The sequence below is a fragment of the Orycteropus afer genome, unplaced genomic scaffold, assembly GCF_000298275.1.
Source record: "Orycteropus afer afer isolate SDZICR_OR568_19922 unplaced genomic scaffold, OryAfe1.0 scaffold00041, whole genome shotgun sequence".
Classification (NCBI taxonomy): Eukaryota; Metazoa; Chordata; class Mammalia; order Tubulidentata; family Orycteropodidae; genus Orycteropus; species Orycteropus afer.
In genome coordinates, this window is record NW_006921628.1 from 548,607 (window position 1) to 572,604 (window position 23,998).

At 43.9% G+C, this 23,998-nt stretch overlaps 1 protein-coding gene across 1 annotated transcript in view; it reads left to right on the forward strand.

Moving 5' to 3' along the window:
- The window catches only part of CACNA1D (calcium voltage-gated channel subunit alpha1 D), a 515,670-nt gene that overhangs the window by 464,517 nt on the left and 27,155 nt on the right, over positions 1–23,998 (forward strand). The window contains exons 39-43 of the mRNA XM_007937239.2: positions 1,242–1,344; positions 2,709–2,810; positions 7,939–8,069; positions 22,445–22,561; positions 23,265–23,632. Coding sequence (XP_007935430.1) covers positions 1,242–1,344; positions 2,709–2,810; positions 7,939–8,069; positions 22,445–22,561; positions 23,265–23,632 — 821 coding nt within the window. The remainder of the gene's footprint in view (positions 1–1,241; positions 1,345–2,708; positions 2,811–7,938; positions 8,070–22,444; positions 22,562–23,264; positions 23,633–23,998) is intronic.

Here is a 23,998-nt window from a genome sequence, read left to right on the forward strand (position 1 = left end):
AACACAACAACAAAAAGTCTCTAATCCACATAAAAGCTGGGCAAAGAACTTGAATTGACATTTCTCCATAGAAGCAATACAAATGGCCAAGTTGATATTGAAAAGATGCTCAATATCATTTGTCATGAGAGAAATGCGAATCAAAGCTGTAATGCAATATCCCTTGACAGCCACTAGGTTGTCTCTAATTAAAAAGAAACAAATAAGAAATAGAAAATTACAAATATTGGCAAGGATGTAGACAATTACAACCCTGATAACATTATTAGAAAGGTAAAATGATACAGCTACTGTGGGAAACAGTTTGGTGTTTCCTCAACAAGTTAAACACAGAACTACCATATGACCCAACAATCCTATTTCTAAGTATCTAGCCAGAGGATTGAAACATGATCAGAAAAACAAAAATGTGTATACAGATGTTTCTAGCAGCACTATTCACAATAGCCAAAGGGTAGGAAAAAATCCAAATATCCATCAACTGATGAATAATAAACAAGAAATGTTACATGCATACAATGGAATATTATTTAGCCATAATAAGGAATAAAGTATTGATGCATTCTACAAACATGAATGAATCTTAAAAACATAATACTAAGCAAAAGAAGTTAGATACAAAAAAGCCACATATTGTATGATTTCATTTATATGAAATTCCATGAATAGGCAAACCACTAAAGGCAGAACACAGATTAGGGGACAATGGCATGTGGCTGTTTAATGGGTTTTGGGGTGATGAAAATGATCTGGGACTAGTGGTGATGGTTGCAGAGCATTGTGAATGTACTGAAAGGTACTAAATTACCCTTTGAAATAGTTTAAATGGTGAATTTTATGTTATATCAATTTTACCTCAGTTAAAAAAAGGAAATTTTTTAACAACACAGTGGCATTGAGGAAGAGGAAGACATAGAGAGGTGCATAGGAGGTACAGACAAGAAAGATGACTCCTTTTGCATATGCAGTACTGCACTGTCAGTGATGGCACGCATTGATCCATGAGTGGATAGATGGGTGGACAGGCTGAATGACCAGGTATGTCTAGGCAGGGGGAAGTGTACCCAGGACTATGTATAGGGTTCACAGATAATGTTTCTATGAACGTATTTGTATGTGCTGTAAGAATGTCCAGGTATATAATAGAGCTGACAAGGGACAAGGTTGTGGAAAAAGAAAAAGAAAAAGACATTTTTTAAATACCAAAAAAAAAAAAAAATTTTTTTTTTTCCTGTTTGTAGAGATTAGTTGCCATGAACATGCCTCTCAACAGTGATGGGACAGTCATGTTTAATGCAACCTTGTTTGCCTTGGTTCGAACTGCTCTTAAGATCAAGACTGAAGGTAAGCATTTCTGGAAGAAAGACAGGTGGTAGAAGAGGGAAGAGATGGCGTGTCCCACCTTGCATTCTCCTATCAAACAGGAAGCCCTAGGGAGGGGAAGTAGTGAGTTTAATAACGATGTCGGTGTCTCACTGTCTGTTTGCCCCTACCTCCCTTGCTTCTTCTTTGCTTCTTTTGTGATTCACCTTGTCCTCAAAAGTTTTGAGGTAACTCATACCACCACTTACTACAAAGCAGGAGAAGTAGGTGAGGGATCAGGACAAAGACTTAACCACCATAGTCCATTCATTCCAGCTGCCATATATTAGTTGTGTGACATTTGACAAGGTATTTCACTGTTCTGAACAGTAGCTTCTTTTTATATAAAAAAAGAAATATATGTACCTACATCAGGGCACATCCTGAGGATTAGATGAGATGATGTTTGCAGAAGTACAGACCCAGCACTTAGCACATAGTTGGCACTTAGGAAATATTATTGGGATGAGGCTCTTCTCAGGTCAAAGACCAAACCAGAATGGTCTTCATGACCATGCATATTATTAGGCCTGGTAAAACAAGCTCAGTGGTGACTTTAGAGATGGGATAGAAAGCAGGTTGCAGCAGGTGTGACTGGCAGGTGAGGAAGGGCAGACCACAAGGGGACCTGACCCTATGAGCCACTTGACAGAGGAGAAGGAAGAGGCGGCATGTGGAGTCAGTGGGCAGCTGTTCTCTCGTAATACTGGGGCTCAGAGTGACTCTACCCAGATAAGACATTATCTTCAAGTCTAACTAACATATACTCCTTGTGGTGTGCTCATCTGTACCTGGCTCTGCACCAGCACCTGTAAGGGATATGGAAGGCAGGAGAGTCATGTATTCTGACGTGTGAGTTGAGAAAATAAAGCATGTGCCCGTGAAACATCAACCCATATAATTAAAGATCAGATGAGTATATGTAGTCAGAATTCAAAGAAGTCTTATTTGAGTGAAATTTAGGCTGCAATTCAAAAAAGTCTTATTTGACTGAAATTTAGGCTGGATCTTTAAGGTTGGAGGCAAGACTTAGAATAGTCAGAGAAGAAGGAGAGGGAATTCCAGGCTGGGATCCAGCGGGAAATGAGTAGATCTTGGCTGTGGGAGTAGAGAGTGGGGCCAGACTGTGGTAGACCTTGAATTCCAGGGTGAAGCATTTCCATACTGAATGACTGGCCCATCAGAAGGGCTGGAATATAGGAACTGTGTAGGAGCCTGGTGGGAGGGGAGTCCCATCAGGCCAGTGCACTAACCCAGGTCAGACTGGGGCAGAGATAAGAACAGGGAAGGGAGCACTGGGTATGAGAAACAAAGCTTGTCTTGCCTTTTTTGCTTTTTGAATTCAGGGAACCTGGAGCAAGCTAATGAAGAACTGAGAGCTGTGATAAAGAAAATCTGGAAGAAAACGAGCATGAAACTACTTGACCAAGTTGTCCCTCCAGCTGGTGGTCAGTGCAATCTCTTTTCCTAAGTAGTTTTTGGCCAATGCGTTGGTGTTTCCAAAGAGTCCAGAGAGCATTTGCCGAATGCTTTAGGATCAGCTAGTAACTAAAGAAAACCCTTTGGCAATTTGGTTGTAATTATTTAAAAGCATATGAAGAGAATTCCAGACAAAGGAAAGGCTTCATGTGGGAAGGAAACCAAGACCCAGGGAGCTTGAGTGGGATTTTCTTCTTGGTGAAGGAATTAATGTTAGAGAACAAACTTGCTATTTCAAAAGGAAAAACCTGCTTTTCTTTTTTTTTTGGTCCTAACGAAATGTTTAAAATCAGTTTCCAATTATCTTTCAGCATATTGTTGAAACCTTTTTTGAAAAAATAGATCATTTTCAGGAAATGATAATTTTGAAATGTTCTTAATAAAGCTGAGTTTAGTACCATATATATATATATAACCTAGCTTGTGTACACTGTGTGTGTGTGTATATATATATATACACACACATACACACTCCAACAATGTCCTTTAATTAGAATTTAGAGTAGAGACAGAACTAACAGGCATGTTATTTCCTCTTGTTATTTATCATAAAATAACTGACTAAACTATTCAGATTTTATGTATATATATATATAAAATACATATATATATATATATATATTATATATATATATATAATGTTTTTCCATTTTTGTTTAAATACATATGGACCTAGAAGTTGAGGTTGTTTTATTTTCAAGTTTTAAAGGTGCAGGATCCGTTTACCCAGTGTCCCCTCAACAGCATTTTAGGCACCCCTAGCCCTGGGACACATTATAAGTATTTGGTGTGTTTTGTGAGCAGCCGAACTTTTATAGTGTCACTGCCCCTGCAGCTTCCGACATTGGTCTGGCTCAGATCTGGAAGCGGACTCCGGAACCCCGGGCCAGGACGGTGGCCAAGGCTGCTCCCTCTGAGAAGGTGACAACTCTGGCTTCTGCAGGGCAGAGAGAGCAGCATGCTGGCCGCCAGCTCTGCTGCTCAGCATGAAGCGAGAAGCAGTATGAGCTTTTGTCGCTGGAGGGAGCCACCCTTAGCTGGCATGGCCACCAGCTCAAAGCTGGGGATGATGGCCCAGAAAGAAACGTTTATAAAGGGGAAACAAAACCAAAGAAAATTCCACCTAGAGATCCCTGGCTCTCCACAGGAGAACTGATACTGCACATTTAAAACAACTTTTTGTTTTTAGTTCTTTTCCTTTTAGCTGCACACCCAAGTGTTCGCATGGCTTAGATGAATTGTTTTTTGAAATTGTTGTAACAATCTGCTTGAGCTTTTTCTGCAGCCTCCATTCCTTTCAAGTCTCAGTCTTTCAGAATATTCTGAAGCAATTCTGTTTTAGGGTGGTGGCATGGAATCAGAGTTATCTCTTGCCAACTATATTCCCCTACAATGTTTCTTGAAATACAGATGCATGCTTCAGAATAGCAGGCTGTGCCTATTTATGTAAACCTTTCTCACACTGTCCAGAGGACCCTGTTCCTCTCTCACTGTAGCTCACTTCTCTCTTGCAATGCCACCTTCATTGCCACCAATCTAACCCACACACTAATGCTCATCCTCCTGGGGCTCACTGGGACAGTGTCATCTTCATTATCGTGAAACTTCATTTCCTATGACTTTACCAGAAAAAAAGTCCAGAATGTGGCTCCTCATCTGAACTCCCTTCCTTTGAAAAGCTGATCAACTTTGAGTTCTACTAGACTTCTAATAAAGGATAAATATTCTTCAGCTTTCCTAGTCTAATAACTGGACCTGGATTTTTTGCTGTATATTTCTTAAAATGGACTGGAGTTTATGATGAGAAACGTTATTCTGTTCTGAAATGACAGCAAAACATACTGTGACACCTGAGAAGAAAACAGGGCCTTAGTGGGGGGTGGGATGCTTTGGAAGTTAAACGTCATTATTTATGTGCTTACTAGAGTGCTGACCCAAGTCAAATTGGGTCGACTGAAGAAGTTCAAAAGGCAGTGACTTTCAGGCATCACTGAACAGACTCAAACAGTTGCTGGGCAGGGTTTTAGAATCTGGCATTTGTCATTTGTGTCTTTGTCCTCTTTTATCTTCTAGTAGATGAGTGGTTCCCAGCCTTTCCAACGTCATGACACATTTAGAACACTGGGCAAGCAGATCATTAGCTCCCTGAGGCTGAGAGATTCAGTGTTTCACACTGTTAGCTGGTTAGAGCAGGCAGACTGAGTATGGCCAGCCTCCCTGGTGCCTGAGACTGGCCAATGTGAGGTGTCAGTGACCCCCTTCTAATTCTGGAGACAGAGCAGAGTAGGATGGATGCTTGTCGTTGGAGGCTTTGCTGGCGTAGATGTGATCTGAGGCATTACTCGGGTCATCGTGAGCTTGATAACAAGGCTGTATTTAGCAATGGACTAAATGAGACGGTCAGAGCCTCTATTCTGCCTCATGCATCACCTCCAAAACAAGCTTTTCTTCTCCACTGTTGGGGTCCAGGAGCCTTTGGCCATCAGGACAGCTTGCCCACTCTCCATCATCAGTGAAGAGCTGTCTCATTTCCCATCTCTGTGCCTCAGTCCCTGTTCTCACCTCCATTCTTGAGTCTTCTGCTACTTCAGGGATCCACCTTTAGAAATCTGCCCTCCCCCTCAAGAGACTCTCTGTGACTTTTCGTCTTCATTCCTTGACTTGGATCTTTTGCTCCTTTGCTCTGAGGAGTACGTGGTGCTGCCTCCATCTCTCTGCAGCCCTTAGCCTAGAGGCCTCGCAGTATTCATCCCTTCCTTTTCTATCCTGTTATATCGTTGACTTTTCTTTTTCTTAAAAACTCTTCCTAGGGCCAAGTTTCCCAATTACCTATGTCAGTGGAAAAGACCAAGTGGTGCTTGAATCCTGCTTGCAGAGGCCTGAGTGGGCCTGGCCTGGCTTTGGAGTCACCCCTCAGGCAGAAACATGGTTAGCCTTCTGCCTTGAGTATGCTCCCATGCCAGGTTGTGGGCCAGAGAGAGCTAATTCCTTCTTGCAGGAACCCCTGATTACTGCAGGTTGGCATGATGCAGGCTGAAGGGAGGTGATTCTTAGGCTGTGTTTGCTGGAAGCATCGTAGGGTCTTCTGCAGTGGTGTGGCAGGTGAAGAATCTCCCTGGGTTCTTTGGAGTCCCCCAGTCAGTCAACAGTCAGTCCATACCTATGTGCAGCTAGTAGAAAGAGGGGCTTGTACACTGGGAGAGGCAGCTCCAAAGAAACAGGACAGTTTTTCAGCCTGAGCTCAGGCATCCCTCAGGGAAGTCATACAGAGGAGAAGAGCCCAGGCACAGGATAGCACAAACTTGGGTTCACACCCTGGCTTTCCTGGCTTTAGGAGCATCATTTTACCTCTCTGTCTGTCTCAGAGTTGTGAAGAGACCATGAGATGCACCTAGAATGCCTCTGATGCAGCCCTGGCCCTGTGCATGCCCAGCAATGGGTGGTAGCTAGATATTCCAAATACACCTGGTCAAGATGGAGAGAGGTTCGAGAGTGAAGCAGTGGTGGGATGTCAGGACGTGTTCAGCTTTCACCTTCTTGCCTAGGGACAGGGCATAGATATGTTTTGACCAGCCTGAGACTGATTAAGGCCCATATTTTTGCATGCCACACAAAGCCTTTTGTTCACATTGGTGACCCTTAGACCACTCCAGGAGTTGCCAAGTTTGGTTTAAGGAACATAATACACTTCTCAAGGCCAAACCACCTCAAGCCATTTTCTCCCACAGTAACATTGAGTAGCTTCTAACAAGGAAGGTTGGAGAGAGAGCTCTGAGTAGCCCAGCAATTTCCAGACAGGGACCATGAATGTGAGGCACCTGGACACTAAATGAAACCCACACATAGCTCCATTAGTGCATGTGGTCGATCACAGCATCCCCTCCCCAACCTGATGTGCCCTAGGGTCCATTTCAGCAGATGCCACTGTTGGCAGCTTGTAAAATAACAGTGACTGTGATAGCTGACAGTTGTCCCATCCCTGGCACTTAGGACAACCCAAGTCTGTGACTGACAGCATTATGTACCTTGTCTCTAGTAATCCTCACAGCTGCTGTGAGAGGCTAGCATTCCTGTACCCCATTTTACAGATGAGAACATAAGCTCAGAGAGGTTGAAACTCTGCCTGAGGGCAGCCTGGCCACCGTTTAGCTGTCCTGAAGCTTTAGGACCAGCAGCCATTCCTCCTCCCAGCTAGTGCAAGTTGTGGCCATCGGCCCTCAGTAGGGCCCCATGGTGGATAGGCTGCTAAGGTGGCCTTAAGCTTTCACCCAGGAGACCTCAGCACACTGCCAGCACCTTTGGGGGAGAGCAGGGTGGGTAGAGATCCTTGGGGCAGGTTTACACTTCCAAGGTGGTTTACTGTGAGATGGCCAGAGCCTCTATTCTGCCTCATGCATCACCTCTAAAATTGCCAGCCGAGTTCTGATTCCCTAATGATACACGTAATGGGGGTTGTTTCTGAACAAAGCAGAAATAAGCCCAGCTCAACTTTGAGGTTAGTTGGAACTGTCTCTGCAGTGCAGAAAACACGCAGTTATGAATTGCAAACCAACAAATGGTGTATGGAGGTTATTGGCAGAAAATAAAGGGGGCATATGAAAATCTAGACTTATCTGAACCTTCCTGTCCTTATGAGCTTGTGTGTAACCTTTCTGAGGTCTCAATCTTTATCTCAAGGCATTGGGATTTGGATGGTTAATTGCCCTTGATGATGTTCATAGTAATTACACATGCAAATCCCTATGTGCAGGGGTAAAAAGATGGCCTATGAAACCTTTTTTTTTGCTTTGTAATTTTTACTTCAATAACCAAGACAGCATTTCAGAGTTTTACTAATATGCTGCTGAATTAAACTCATTACAAGTATATTATTTTCTGCAATTTTGAGTATCAGTTCATTTAACTGACTCTAATTTTGAGCCTTAACTGCTTTGCAAAACATGCTTTTTGCTAGACTTAGTCTCCCGTGTTGTAAGCTGAGAGCTTAGTGCCTCTGCACTGTCCTGCCCGACACCTGCTCCCAGTCAGAAACAAGTGTTTAGGCTCTTGGTCCAAATGTGCTGATTCGGGAGAGCTCTGTCTGGTCTCTCCGTTTAGATGATGAGGTAACCGTGGGGAAGTTCTATGCCACTTTCCTGATACAGGACTACTTTAGGAAATTCAAGAAACGGAAAGAACAAGGACTGGTGGGGAAATACCCAGCGAAGAACACCACAATTGCCCTACAGGTGAATTACTGTTTGTTTGTTTTTCTTTCTTTTTACTAACACTTTTGCAAGCTTATTTGAAATACTAGAGAGCTGACTATTCATGGTTGAGCAGTACCACAAGGATTTTGTTTAAACTGAGATACTGCACACTCCCCAAAATGTGGACTAGCCATTTCTGGGTCACAAGGTAAGTGTCTACATCTTGCTTTCTCTGTGGTGCCCCGCATCTGCTGCCGGCCTTGTGTGGCGGGGCCCCCAGGATAGCCCTGGCAGGCTCATCCCTGGAGGGAGGGAAGCGAGCACTTGCATCCTCTCCTCCAGGCTTCCCCAAAGGCAGTGTCCTCCAGGCAGGCACCTACACTGAAGTTCAGCTGCTGTGGAGAGGCCCCACGGTGTTCCCCACAACCCTGGGCTTAGTGGTTCTCTAGCTGCCCAGTGAACAGCTTTCCATCTGAACGCAAGTGCTTCGTTTTGTTTCTGTTTGTTTCTTACCCCACTGCTTGTTGGTTTTTGGTCCATTCCAGTAACATCCATCACTTCCTAGTGTGTACCGTGTGTGTGTGTGTGTTTGGTGTGTCTTGTCTGTGTGTTGTGTCCTGATGGCCGTGAGGCTTGCTGTGCAAGTGCTTCTCTTACAAATCCAGGCCAGCCTCTGGTCCCTCACCCCTACTCCAGCCCTGGCCCTGCCCCAGGCTACTGGAGTGTGGGTGTGGCTTTCAAGAAGCTCTGGTACTAACCAGGGTTGTCAGTACCTTCAAGGGATATAGAATCCCAGGAAAGCCTATGAGGATAGTAAGCCCATACTCTAGGATGGGAGCAGGTGTGTGTGGAAGAAAGGGAGTCTCAAAAGAGAAGTGCAGGAATTGGGGCTGGGAAAGATGGTTTGTGGGCACTGGTAATGGAAAAAGCAGGGTGAAGGGGGAATGGAACAATGGTGCTAAGAGCCTGAAAAAGGGAACTGCAGAGGTTAGCAGGCTGTCAAAAGTAACATTCCAAAACATTTGAAAACCCTGTCGTACTTGCTACCCCAAGTGCTATAAATAGAGAAAATATTTTTTCCTTATTTATTTATTTACGCTAAAATTACTTTTATGTCCCTATTATCACCATGTGTCTTACATTTGGGCTCATAGGTATTGATAAGGTTCACTGTGGAATAGGCATTCACGTTTTTGTTTTTGTTTTTTTTTTTCCTGGAGAAAAATGCCCAGCATTGTTTTGTGTTCAAAGTGGTGGAAACTAGCCTATGATCTTGCTGAGAGAGAGAATGAGTATGAATATGAATGACAATGAATGGATGAGTGTGGGGTTTGTATGTGTATATGGTTGGTTAGTAGGTGACCTGTTCATTCCCAGTGAAAGCTCTGCTATGCCCGGGTGCTAAGGGAGAAGACGTATGCAGACAGAAAGATAGCCACTGAATTGGAAGACAATCTCCAATCCTCCTATCTCTGATCACCTAGCCTGCAGGTCACTCACTGAATCATAGGCCCAGTTAAATAGTTCAGGTTGTAGAATTTGTGAGTAAAGCTCTTTTGCCTCTGATTGAATCCAGTTTGCAAAGTGGCAGTCCTCCTGGACCCCTATTCATAGGCTAGCATTAGAAGAAGCAAACTGAAAAAATGTGTGTGAATTTGAACAGGTCTCTGGTCCATACTTTCTTGAGGGAAACATGGCCAAGTTGGGTTTAAGGAGGGAGGGTGTGATTCATGTGTTTTGGAAGGCTCTTCCCTAAAGTAGGCCTGAGCTTGAAGGTCTCAGGCTGGCCAGATTTCATAGTTATGTGGTACCTTGTACCTATAGGGCACTGCTTGCATTCTGGAATTCTAGTTGGTGGGGTTAGAACTTGATGAATTTTCTGGAGGGGGAAATACACTCTTTCATCGATGCCTTGTGTCTTTTTTTGTTCTGTGTAATAAGACCTTCTATTTCTTGTGGAAAGCATGCATGATAACCAACTAGATGCAGGATTATACCTTTTTTGAGCCCCTGAGACTTCCAAATTAGATGGCTTCAGTGTTTGCTGTGGTATGGCTGGATCTAGTTTTTTGATGTATTAAAACATGCAAAAATAGCACATGGTTAAATAATTGCCATATTTCATGTATGGGGTTTGCTGACTGTTAAGTTGAAGAGTCAAATGGTGTGAAAACTACATTTATAGGGCATGAGTTAAAGACTCCACTACCCTGTGTTAAAATCAGGTTGAGGTTTTTTTTTTTTTTTTTTTTTTTTTAATCTAAACACTCTTGGTTCTGTTGTTTATGGAAAAAGCTTTATTTCCTTGGTGAAATTCAAATATTTCCACTTAGATGATAATATCAACACCCTTTCACATGGTTCCTTTGGGAGCGGAGGCTATGAGTATAATTTATGTTGAGTGCACAGCATAGAAAATTAAGTTGTGTTCATAATCTTGACAGATAAATTCTGTAAATGCACTTGGTTCTGAAACAAACATTAAAAACAGAAAATTTTTGTCTCTTTGAAGGATAATGCTAATTACATTTTTGGCTTCCTGTGCTCTAGAAATGTGACTTTAAATGTGATTTGTTACTCTACGCTAATTAGTATGAGGAGGTTCTTCTCTGCGTGATGAAGTAGTACACGATGATACAGCGTTTAGGGGAATGGGGTCAAATGGTAATGGGAGAAATGTACCAACACTATAACTAGGACAAATACACAAATCCTTGAGGAAGCCCTGAAAGTGGACATAGCCTGTTGAAATGTGGGGTTGACCGCTTCTACCCATGACAGCATGCCGTGTGGCTAACAGACTGATTGCTGATGGAAAATGGAGCGTGGGCATCATAGTGTGAACGCAGAAACAGAGACATAGGCATGTGCGTGCTTGTGCTGGGTAGAGTGCAGTCTGTCTGAACAGGTTTCAGAACTGGTCCATATTTTCTGCATCCCCCACCCCCACCCACACACACACCTTGGAATGGTTTGCAAGAGTCCACAGATGTACTGTGGTTTTTGACCAGTGAGCACCATCTGATCTGCCTCTATTCAGACCAGCTGCAATATTGCCTTCTACATGAAGGAAAATTATTTGAGGAGCCCCTGGATCTGAGTGTGGTTAAGAGCTCGGCATCCGGTGCCCTCTGACCTTTGTGATCTGGATGAGTGTGTAGTTTCCATCTATCCATCTCTACATTATCCTCTACAAAGAGGGAAATGGAGAAGCTGCATCTTGCATTTTCTTTTTTCCATCCATCCCTGACATGCCATATTCACTTGAGTTTGACTCAGCATCTGCTCTTCATCCATTGTTGCTGCATCCACGTGACCTGCAAGTTTTGACAAGGAGCAAATAAATGAAAGGACACAGCTAAGCAGCCATGAAAACACTCAATCCCCTTTCTAGCAAGTAGCAATGCATGGTGGATGTCCCATCATGCCTTCGAGACAGAAATGAATTGGTCCAGTATCTCAGGGACTAGAATAAGAAAAGATCCCAAAGTGGGAAAAGTTTTGTTCATTTCTCTTTCTTTCTACCTTAAACAGTTTCCATTATGCAAAAGATACACACTCTGATGGAATCCAAGGAGATACCTGTTGCCCTCTCATTCTAGGTGGGAGCCTGCTGATCCCATGACAGTAAAACTTTATAGTTGTTGTTGTTATGTGCCGTTGGGTTGGACCCGACTCATGGCAACCCCTCCTTGGGTTTCTGAGGCAATAACACTAAGGAAGTAGATTGCCCAACCTTCCTTCCGAGGAGTGGCTGGTGGGTTTGAACTGCCAGCCTTCTGGTTAGCAGTCAAGTGCCTTAGACACTACGCTACCAGAGCTCCCTAAACTTTATAGGGAGAGCCTTTTTTTTTTTTCTAAACCTGTTTGGAAGTTGGGTTTAAGGAGGAAGCTATTATTTCTAGCTATAAAGAATTAGGTTGTTAAACTGTATCATTTTAAAGCCTGTGCCCCTGCCAACAGATGGTGATGTAGGCAGTCAAGTGGAAATGTGGGTGGTGTACAAGAAACAAATGGCTCTTTGTCCCTGATGTGCCTTGATATGGCTTTCTTAGGGAGGCTCTGTGTACAAATACAGAGTTGGAAACAGGGCCTTCTGCAGACATTTAACTGATAGTGTCAGACACCTATTATCAAGTCACCCTAGTCTAAAATGTAGTGAGTTTTTCTGTTTGTTTCTGTTTTTAAAGCATGATTCCATCCAAAGCCATAAAAAGGCTTTTTTTTTCCCCTTAAGTCTAAGAGGAGAACAGATGCTAACAGATGAGATTTCACTGGCTGATTCATTTGTTTCAGATGCTTGAACGGATGCTTTAGAATTTTCTGCCTGAGCTACGGCAACAAGCTCGTTAGTCGGAAGGCGTTTGTGGCTAAGGCCTTGAAAGGGAAAAGTCTCAAGTGGGCTTATTTCTACTGAAACAGCATTTCAGGAGAAATGCAGGAAAAAGCAAACCCAAGGCCCCAGGGAGACCCCTTCCAAGCAAAGCACTCCTCCAGAAGGTGGAAGCGGGGCTGTGGTCCATCTGCGGAGCCATGGCGCCTGTCTCGGATGCTGCTCACGGTGGCTCTTTTTCATGAAAGGGAACATACAAGGCTTAACAGTTTTGGATTCCAAGCAGAGACTCAGAGAAAGGGAAAGAGAGAGAGAGTGAGAGAGAGAGCAAAGGAGGGAGGCAACCGCCCTACAGAGAAATGAAATGAACACAACTTCCTGATGCTGGCCAGTAAAAAAAAAAAAAAAAAATTAATAAAAAAGAATAAGCAGACCTGCCTAAGGTGGGCAGCTGACTCCGTTCCAAAGTCCTGCATTCCTAGTTTTCCTGAACTCCCAAAGACTGGCAGGCCCTGGCGCTGAGCTGACAGAGTTCCTTTTATACACCAGTACGTCATGACCTCCTACCACCCGGCGCCTGCCCTCTGCAGTATCCCGGTACAGAATGCAGTGAGAAATGGACAGGACAGGAAGCTCAGATACACCCATTTAAACTAACACATACACCCGCATGCCAAAACCAATCCAGGCAACACCTCAGGTTCCATCTTAACGTGTCCACAGGAAATGTCACCACACCCAAACCTCATCTAACATTGTCCGTCTTTAATTTGTGCTCAAAGCCAGTTTGGGGATGCCTCTTTGGAAGCAGTATGGTCTAGTTTCAAGGATAGTGGGAGTCAGGGAACCTGGGTTCTAGTCCCAGATCCAGAGTTAACTTGCTGTGTGACCTTGGGCAAGACACTTAACCTCTCTGTGCCTCAGTTTCCCCATCTGTAAAATGGGGGTAATAATGTCGACCTACCTCACAGGGCTGTTGTGAGGAATAGCTAAGTGATTGTAAAGCACTTTGAACGTATAAATGCTTATTTATTAAGACTACAACAATAATAATATCATATGCCTGTTTACTACCAGAACTTTAAGAAATTCTTGTTTTTCTTTTATCTCTTTTCTGTAACTGTAGTTACCCATTGAAAGAGTACTTTCCCCCTTTTAAGATAGCTAGGAAATGCATAAAGATACAAACAGAAGTAACACAACAGGTTGAATTATTACATCTCAAGAATAGTAGATTTTTGCTCAAGAAATTGCTTAATGAGCTTAGTTCCATGCCTGCAAATGTCAAGGCATCTGATCTATAAATCTCAGCCAATTCTAAGGGCTGGTGAAAAGTCTGCACATCTGATGCTGAGCCCAGATGCTCAAAATGGCCAATTTGAGTTTTAAAATCAATAATCAAAAGTAATCTTAGCGCAAAGATAATGGAAAAGAATCTAAAAGCTTGAAATCTCTAAACTGTCTAGAGGAAAGAAAGGCTCATTAGCTCCTTTTGACTGCCGGTCTGTGCAGACTGGAAACTCTGTGTATGTGTTTGCATGTGTGTATGTATGTGTAATGGGCAAAGGAGAATTTGGTGGAGAGAGAATAGAACAGAGAGCCAGGAGAATCTGGGGAAGTGCTGTTCCTGGCTGAAGTGAAAGCTCTTCCAAGCATCCTGGGAGTGCAGGAGGTCCTGCAGATTAACCGAGGGTGGGAGCAGTGGTGCTAGTGGGAGGGACACTTCGTGGAGCCCATCCTCTGCATGAACTGACGACAGAATGCCTCCAAGCCTTGAGGTCTTTTCCAATAAGGTCTTTTATACCTGTAGGCATTTGCCCTTTGGCCCAAGTAGCTCACCATAATAAGTGATCTGACCTGTCTGGGTTCAAGTGGACTCCATGGCCTCACTATAGACATGGGCCCAGCCCCTCGTTGTTCTTCCATATGTGCAGAATTTGTAAGCCTAGGAGTTCTTAGTGGGTATGTGGATTCTCATGCAGAATCCATAGGGCCTGAGCAGGTTTGATGTCTCGCAGAGCTTCTTGTGTGGTAGTGTAGAGAGTGGGGTTGAAAGTTAGCCAAACACACTTTAGCATGGCTAGACCACTTGTTAAGATGTTGAAATATGTGTCTGTACCTGCTAGTTAACAGTGTTGCCCCTAGCACTTTGAGTCTCCTCACCCCTGCCCCTCTTCTATAACCCTCTGATCCAGCAACTAAAGGGCTAATGCCAGGAACATCAGGAGGCCTCTGGGACACTAGTCTGGCTGAAGGCTTCTGCTCTCATTGGTCACGGCCAGGGATATATCAATTACTAAGAATTTGGTGCCTATGGATAAGGCACCAAAAAAAAAAAAAATTGGTGCATCATCTCTGAAAGGGAAGCTGGTCATCTCTGTGGTGACAGGAAAGGAGCTGATCCACCATTAGAGTAAGAGTCACTCTGTTTGTCTCAAGTTTCTTAAACACTGAAGAGCAGTATACAACACCCCATAGTCTACATCACCCTTGTCTCAGAGGGGCAATGTGACCAACTGTCTTCTAGATCCAAGTCTTCACACACAAAAGCCTCAACAGAAAAGCCTGGAACAATTCACGTGGGCAGTGTTTCCACTTGCCTTTCTCTATAGTCCTTCCAAATAAGTAACTGGAAAAATGGCAACTTTCTACGTGAGACTTAGAGAATTGTTTAGATGAAACAAAAGAGAATCTCACCTCACTGGGGGCTACTGTGTTGCTGAATAACAGCATTGGCTGTGGTTGGCAGCCAGGGCCAGTTTATGAAAGACAGCCAGAAATAGTAAAGGCCGCCTCCAGCTTTGACTTGAAAGGGAAGTAAGGCTTCCCTGGAACTTGATTGAAAGTCAAATTGCAAAGACACCTGTGTCATTCCTCTTGAAACCTTGGCAGAAGAATATGACTTTCATTGTAGAAACAGTTGTCAGAGACTAATCAAGTCTGTTATCTCTGAATCTTCATAGCAAACTGGCTTCCAAACATCCGCAATCAACAGTGTGAAACTCTTAAACGCCTTCATTTAAAAAAAAAAAAAAAAAAAGTTTTGGGCCAGTGTCCATTTTAGGGAAGCAAACGGTCTACTGTAGCATATCAAACCCTCCCCAATTAATGTACAAAATTATTGGGTACTGCATTTTATATGCTTTCTGAAAAGGGAGGGGTGATCTTTCCCCTCTTGATAATAATTATTTTCTAAAGTTTTTGAGACGATAGAATTACTGAAAATAAAGACAAGTTATATTATGTAGTGGTGAAAGATCTTAAATTCTGTAGAATATTATTTAATGATACCCACCTAGTATCCTTCATATAGGGGTGTGGTGCTCTGGTGGTGTAGTGGTTAAAACATTTGGCTGCTAACCAAAAGGTTGGTGGTTTGAACTCACCAGCCACTTCGCAGGAGAAAGATGAGGCTGTCTGCTTCTATAAAGATTTACAGCCTTGGAAACCCAGTGGGGGTCGTTATGAGTCAGAATTGACTTGATAGCAGTGAGGTTGGTTTTGGTGAGTACACTTCGTTAGCCCAAACGTAGCATGATCCAATTACCCATAGGAAGGAGCTTGTGAAAACTTACTGACGGTTCCATGGTGGCTAGGTAACTGGGTGAATTCACTCTTTTTGGTGTGCCTTAGACCTCAGAAAGGTGGCTGTTTTGGGGAATGAGTTAGCACATTACTCTAAGGCAGCAATGAAGGCAACCCATTAAGGAGAGCCAAAGGCGAGCTCAGAGAATCTGCATGAGGGACATTACTTCTGGAAGTGGAGAAAGATCAGCAGAATTGGAGGAATACTAGACGCAGTGAGGAGTCCTGTGCCTGAGGAGAAGACAGCGTTGCCTGTCTGAGGGTGAGTTGGTCTAGGACAGCAGTTCTCAAAATTTTGGTCTTAAGGACCCTTTTATACTCTGAAAAATTATTAAGGACTCTTGTGTATCAGTATTTACTGTATTAACACTGCTCTGGTCTGAAAGTTTGCTTCAGTTCCCCATCGGTCTGATGTAGCTAGCTTCAGGAGAAGAGAAATTCTTAAAACGCAAGGATATACAAGCACGAAGATGCCAGAGTGATACTGTCATCACACATCATGTAACCTTTGGAAATGCATTCCATGAAAGAAAGAGACTGTAAGAATCAGAGAATATCCTAGTATCCTAAAAATCACACCAACCTCATTGACTCCTGAAGGTGTCTTGGGGAACCCTGGACTATACTTTGAGAACCACTTTTATAGGAGAACAAGCCAAAGTCAAGGAAGAGGGCAGGGGTTGGGGCCTTTTTGTGACTACCTTGTTAAAGGGCCTCCTGGGTAGTAGCACTGCCCCAATTTGTACCTTTCTCTCCCTTCTCCAACCCTCCCCAATCCCAGCCCTGTGGGATGTAGACAGAAGCCACTTGTGCCCCATGTTATCCTGCTGAGTTCAGGCTGACAGTCCTATCACACGTGGCCAGATCTCACTGCCTGTGCCAGTCTGGGGAACAGTGCTCTGAATTAGTGCATGATAGAAAGTGTTTTTAAAAATCTCAGCTCCTTAAAGCTGAGACTAAGGATATGTGCCAAGTATCAAATTAGTTTAATGACAACTCATGGCAATTCGTCATTTCCATGTTACTTTAGTTATACATGAATTCTGCTGTTATTTGAAAGAAAGTTAGCTTAGGTGAAGTGGCACCCCACAGTTGTTCATAGGTTAGCGAGGGCGTGCTTGAGACTCGATTCTATGCCTCCTTCCCAGTAGATGTAGTGATTTTTTTCTTGGTGGTAGTCAAGATGGGAGTTGGGAGAAGAGAGCCCAGCCTAGTGTCTTGGGAAGAGCAGGCCCAGGAATCCAGAGTCCTAGCTGAGCCTCTGACTAGTTTGAGAGATCATTTAAACAAATGGGAATAACCTCAGCCTTCCCTCCCTCCCAAGATCTAGTGAAGTAACATATGTGAGGCCTCAATGACAGCTGTAAAGATGTTGTCAGAATAGAAGTGATTTGTGAATGTGATCTGTAGCTTCTGCTGAGCCAACTTTTAAGTAATACTCTCTCCATTACTGGGAAACTGGCAAGAATTTCTGATTCTGGTATTAAAACTACAACCAAGAATCAGATGGATACAAAACAGATAGCTCTGTAAGATGGTTTGCAGGGAAAGGTCCTACATTACTTTAGGTAACTTTGATAAAGTTTCCTGTATGTTTCAAAGTGATGGTGGGGGGGGGGGCTCAATTCTTCCAGCTGCAGCAACGCTGGGGGAAGGCCTAGCAGAATAACTTAGGGGGTCGTGCCGCAGCTGACTTCAGTGAGGGTCGGAGTCACTGTGGATGACTAATAGCGTCGTGCACAGTACTTCTCCTTTATATTTAACAGAAGGCTTGTTCACAATGGACAAAAAGGCCACACCATCACATTTTCCCTGGAGGAAAACAATAACAAAATAAAGGGTGTGTCTATGAGTGTGTGTGTGTGTGTGTGTTTGTGTGTATTGTGTGTATGTATGTAGGAGGTAGAGGACAGCTTGTGGACTAATAGGTTTATTGTATAAGAATTTAATCTCCCGTTCTTCCTTCTCACAGTGCTAGTCTGAAAGTATCTCCTCTAACGTGGGATGGGCTGAAACCTGCTAAAGGGTTAACCAGAACTTGTGATTACCGAGATGACTTACAGGGCCAGCCTTGGCTGAGTGAAACCTGCCTGTGATGGAGAACAGGCTCTGCCACCGTAGGCTTCTTTGGCTGGAGACAGAAAGCCTGGCACTCACATCCTGAAGATGAATGGCCTGGCCCAGTCCAGACTTGAGAGCTGCATCTCTTATCTTCACTGTTACAGTGTAGGTCCAGGAGGGTGCTTCGGGCATTTGGATGTGCTTGCTGTGGTGATATGGGAGCTGGTGGATGATTGGTGTGACTGATGGAGCTGCCTTAGGGAGATAGGGAGTGGAACCATTTCAAATGCTTCCAGGTAGGAAGAGCTTAAAATAACCTTAAAAGTAGGTAAAAGAAAGGGAGATAATGAATGTTCATATTTGATACTAAAATATCATAATTGTATGCTATTGCTTCAGAAATGTTTAGAGAGATTTCATGTTTTTTTTTGTGTGTGATTTAATCATTTATTAGAGTAAATATCTATAAAATTCCAAGTAAATGGTGTCTAAAATTTAAAGCAGCAGTCTACAGGCAAAGCGCCAATGTTTCTTTTTTTAAAAAATAATATTTATGATAACATCTAGCATTTTAAAATCAACCAGAAACAAGACTTGATTCTGTTTAATATTTTATAAAATTGGACATCTTAAAACAAGTCAATAATGTTTATATTTTATAGCAATTCTGTGTTTATTCAAAACCATAATGCTACTATGATGTTAATGGAATGACTTTATATGGCTTTGATTGTGTTGGTTTAAGTGCTAATGACCACATTTCAAATTAAAATAGTATTTTGCTGATAGAGGTAGACACAGATATGAAATATGAAAGAACAGATAATTTTATTGATTGTAACTTATTTATTTCAAGGGATATGTTCTTTTTTTTTTTTTTAGGGCTATGGGGAAAAAAGTAAATTTTTCAAGGGTTTAAAGTAGTTTTCTGCATTTTTTGGAATTGGAACTTGTGCCTATGGAATTTTTGGAGCAGTCTAAGCTACCCTGAAGCTTGATACATGTGCTAGCAAAATTTTGTTTTCATGTTTTGTGATAGTAATAAATCCAGGGTGCTGTGCTTAAGCTTCATTTCGATTCAAGTTTGGGAACATCTGTTTCCCTCACTCTCAACCATGGCAGACACCCCCCCCCCATCGCCTCCCCTTCCCTCTCCCACCTTGTGCCATCCTTCCCGCGTTCACATGTGAAAGAGTAAAGGCCCTCTCTGACTCTTACAAGGTGTGTTTTTTTTCCTATGTGGAGCAAGCAAAATATAACCATGGTTTCTAAACCTCTGCTTTTGTGTCTGGGAAGAGTGATGCTTTCTCTCTCCCCCTTTGATGTCTCTTTAATAAATATGTTGTCATAATTTGTCTTTGGAAGTGGCATCTGAGGCCACCTCTCAACCTTCTCCATGATTTATGTTGCAAACAATTATCTGTCCTGTGTCTGTTCACCACATTATCCTATCGACTGGATCCTAACCTTGTGTATCATGAAGATGTGCTGGAGACAGTTTTTGTTTTTATTATGCAATTATATTATATGTGTATTTCAGTGAAATGTCAACCAATCAACAAAGGATGATGTTAAAAATTATCCAAATAAATAGTTTTCTATTTCTTTTAATCGGACCTAGTCCATTCAGTTGACTGACAGTAAATAGGATTGGCTGTTGTTTATAATCAAGAAGGACGCACGGCCTGTACTGCCTTGTAACGTTGATTAATGTACATGACTTATTTGGGGCTGTTGACTTAGTGCATTATAACTGTGCTAATTTTGTGGAGTTAGTAGCACGTGTCTCAAACTCTATGCTTTTTTGTCTGTAGCTCTCAGATTTGTAACAGACCCTTCTTACCAGTTAATCCAAAATCAGACTTCTACCAAACCCTTGCTTAGCTTATCTTGGCTGGATGTTTGTACCCTAGAAAATCTGAACGAATTGCAGGTTGTTTAATACTATTGAGTACCACCTTTCTTCACAGGCCTGCAGCTCTGCTATGTAAGAATTGTTACCAACATGACATTAGATTTGGCTTCTTGATGTTGCAAGTAGATCTGCCTCAGAATCAAATGAATACTCAGGCTCAGATGTCCTGGACTAGGGAGTCCTGAGAAAGGGTTTGGGTTTGTGTGTGTGTGTGTGTGCGTGTGCACGTGTGTGCACGTGTGTGGGCGCGCACACATACGTCTCGTGCCTGTGATCAGAGGGACAGGAGAGCAAGAGGCAGCCTCACTGACTACAGTGAGAATTATTCTGGGTTTAGCTTTGGGACAGGATTCCTTTTCCTTATTGATCACAGCATCCCTACCCAGGAACCTTAAAGCTTTGATGCTAAGCAGTTCTTTCACCCCCACAATTCATGAACTAGAGAGACTTGCTGCTCCTCTACTCAAAGAACGGTTCAAAGCAGTTGTTGTTAGGTGCTGTTGAGTCGGCTCCGTCTCACAGTGACCCTGGGTACAACAGAGTGAAACGCTGCCCTGTCCTGTGCCAGCTTCACAGTTGTTCCTATGCTTGAGCCTATCGTTGCAGCCACTATGTTAATTCATCTTGTTGAGGGTCTTCCCTTTTTTCACTGACCCTTTGCCTTTCCAAGCATGATATCCTTCTCCAGAGACTGGTCCCTCCTGATAACATGACCAAAGTACAAGAGACGTAATCTACCCATTCTCAATTTTAAGGAGATTCTGGTTGCACTTCGTCCAAGACAGATTTGTTCATTCTTCCAGCAGTCCATGGTATATTCAGTATTCTTCACCAACATCACAATTCACATATATCAGTTCTTCTGCTGTCTTCCTCGTTCATTGTCCAGCTTTCACATGCATATGAGGCAATTGAAAATATCATGGTTTGGGTCAAACTAGACTCATTTTTAATAGCAGCACCTAGTAGGCTTGGTGCTTTTATGGAATAGGCCACTTTTGTAAGATCATCTTGGAAAGTTCCTGTACAACTTTACTTTTTTAATTAACACCACCACTGTGGCACCTGTGGACCGTTCTGAGTGCTCTCATGACAGTGGAGCCCAGACCTCCCCCGACTGCTGGGTTTTGGTTCCACTGTGTGTCTCATGACTCGAGTGTGGTCATGATGTTCTGTCACCTTGCCACAGCTGTCCACTCACCACTGGTGTTGTGGAGGAAGGTCAGGGAAATGGCTTCCTCCCTTGTGGCCTGATGCTTGGCCTTCTTCCCCTATGGAGACCTGAACAACCAGTGTCTCAGACATTTCCAAGATATCAGCAGCTGCTGGGTAGCAGGCCGACAGCCATCATGAGGAGGTACCTGCCTGGATACAGGGTGGGTAGCCTTAGACCTAGGTGACAAGAAAGAAATACCTTTCAGATGCAAGTCTTTTTGTGCAAAAGGATATAAGTAGCTATACAATCCCTATTAGTCGTTCAGTCACCATGCTATTTTTCTTCAAATTGGTGGTCAAATGTAATTTTATCAGAGCCAGCTACATCACCTTCCACCTCAGAGTCCATAAGCATCTTGGAATGTTTCTCTGACAAAGTTGTGAACAGTACAAAGGCTTCTCCCGGGCCTTCAGAGGGGGCAGGTTCTTTCCCAGTAGAGCAGGGAGCTAGGGTGAAGAAAGCTGGCTGAGAGGGCCCTAGGAAAATGCAGAACACCTGTGAGGGGCCTGGAGGAAATCAGCTGGTGATATCTTTCACTGACACCAGGGGGTGGTGAGTGACTTTCATTTTGTTGTGGTCTTCAAGAGGCTGGCTCCTGCTGTGGGCAAGTTCTCAGCCTGAACACAGGCTGCAGGCCAGGGCACCATGGATGGCCATGGAGGGTGGGTACTGCACAGCGGCCCAGGTCTGTGTGCATGTCACTTGTGTCATGGTCTTGAGTGTGTGGGTGGTTGCGGTGTGTTGTGTCACTCCCTTATTCCCATGGCTTTTCAGCAGAATCAGTGGCCATGATGGCTACTTGCTCTTCTGGCACCTACCTCTAGGCTTCCTCATTCTGGGGCACCAGAGAGTCCTTGCCACCCTCTCTTTAGAACAGCCTTGCTGTTCTCTGCCCTGTGCAGGACTCTGAGAAATCGTGCTTTGCCAGTGATATCGCTGAAGAGTGTCTTTTAGATAAGGACATGGGCCCTTGGCCTTGACGAGCCCTAGTACTACCTCTGGGGCCTTGATGCCCAGACACTCACAGCCAGGCAAGTGGGGGTGACTGAAAAGGAGGTTACTACTAGGTTTAAGGCCTCGAGCATTCCAGCCTGGGACCATCCTGCCCATCTTGAACTCCCAGCCACACCCAGCAACCTTTAGTCTGCAAAGATACCTTCAGTTACATTCAGCCCAAGCATTGGGCTCCCTGGATTTTCCTTTGGAGAAACCTTCCCCTGATTCAGACAGGAGCAAAGCCAAGACCCAGGCCAGATCCAGGCACATGTATTGTCTAACCTGTTCTGCCATTTTCATTGATCTAGGCGGGATTAAGGACACTTCACGACATTGGGCCAGAAATCCGGCGGGCTATATCGTGTGATTTGCAAGATGATGAGCCGGAGGAAACAAAACGAGAAGAAGAAGAAGAAATGTTCAAAGTAATTATTCCACGCCTCGCTTCATACTGGCCACCTGGCAAAAGCAGTCAGGGCAGGACTCCAGTGTGGGCAGCTAATGATCCACAGAAGAGTCTGGAGAATGCCAGCCAGCCCCAAGGCCTGCAAGGGCTTGCAGACCATGCCCACCCCCCACATAGCCCTCCCATTCACTGGCACCCTTTCAAGGGCCAGGCCTGCTCATTTTCTGAACTTGTCTACCCCCTGTCCCACACTGTCAGTCTCTGGGGAACTTGGCCACAGCCACTGACCAGTTGTGGATGAGCATCGTGGGTCCTTCCAGAAGCTGCCTTTCCCACCCTCCTTCTTCCTGGGCCAGCTCTTTGATCTGCCAGCCGGCCCTCAGCCCTGCAACCCAGAGAGCATGCCTAATGCCTAACTTCTAGGGCTGCTGACCGGCCCAGATGGGTATAAAAGTTACCTCAACTTGGAGAGACTGGAAGAGTCCAGTAGCAGCTGAGAGATTGCTTCCCTGCTCAGGAATCAGTAACCTTCCTCATTTCAGGGGGGACCAACTGCTACATGAACACGTTCACCCTAATGATTCAGACGCTCAGATTGTTTTACAGGGTTCCTATGGAGCTTACCTAGAATTTGTTTTTCATGTAGAAAAAATTACCTAACATAGCTAGCCTGCATCAAATACTTGTTAAATTACCTGGTGTTGTCTCCCATTATTTTGCAGAGAAATGGTGCCCTGCTTGGAAACCATGTCAATCATGTTAATAGTGATAGGAGAGATTCCCTTCAGCAGACCAATACCACCCACCGTCCCCTGCATGTCCACAGGCCTTCAATTCCACCTGCAAGTGATACTGAGAAACCGCTGTTTCCTCCAGCAGGAAATTCGGTGTGTCATAACCATCATAACCATAATTCCATAGGAAAGCAAGTTCCCAACTCAACAAATGCCAATCTCAATAATGCCAATATGTCCAAAGCTGCCCATGGAAAGCGGCCCAGCATTGGGAACCTTGAGCATGTGTCTGAAAATGGGCATCATTCCTCCCACAAGCATGACCGTGAACCTCAAAGAAGGTCCAGTATTAAAAGGTAACCTTTAAAATGTGTTTGTACTTGGTAATGTGGCGTCTGCCTGTGTCTCATCTGGTCCCATGGAGCGAGGTGGTTCTTTTTCCCCTGAGGCTCTGGAACAGAGAGGAGATTCTCCATAGCACCTGTGAGTGCTGTGGGGGTCATGGCCTCTTCAGCCACTAACCACATCATGAACCTCATGGATAAAGGCCCTCTACCATCCCATTTCCTGCTGTGTGTGGTGCCCTGTGAAACAGCGATCGACCACAAAACCTACTCTCCCCAATTGTGCTGCCATGCTCTGGGCCAGAGATTGGCAAACTTTTTCTGTAAAGAGCCAGGTAGTAAATATTTGACACTTTGTCATGCGGTCTCTATTACATC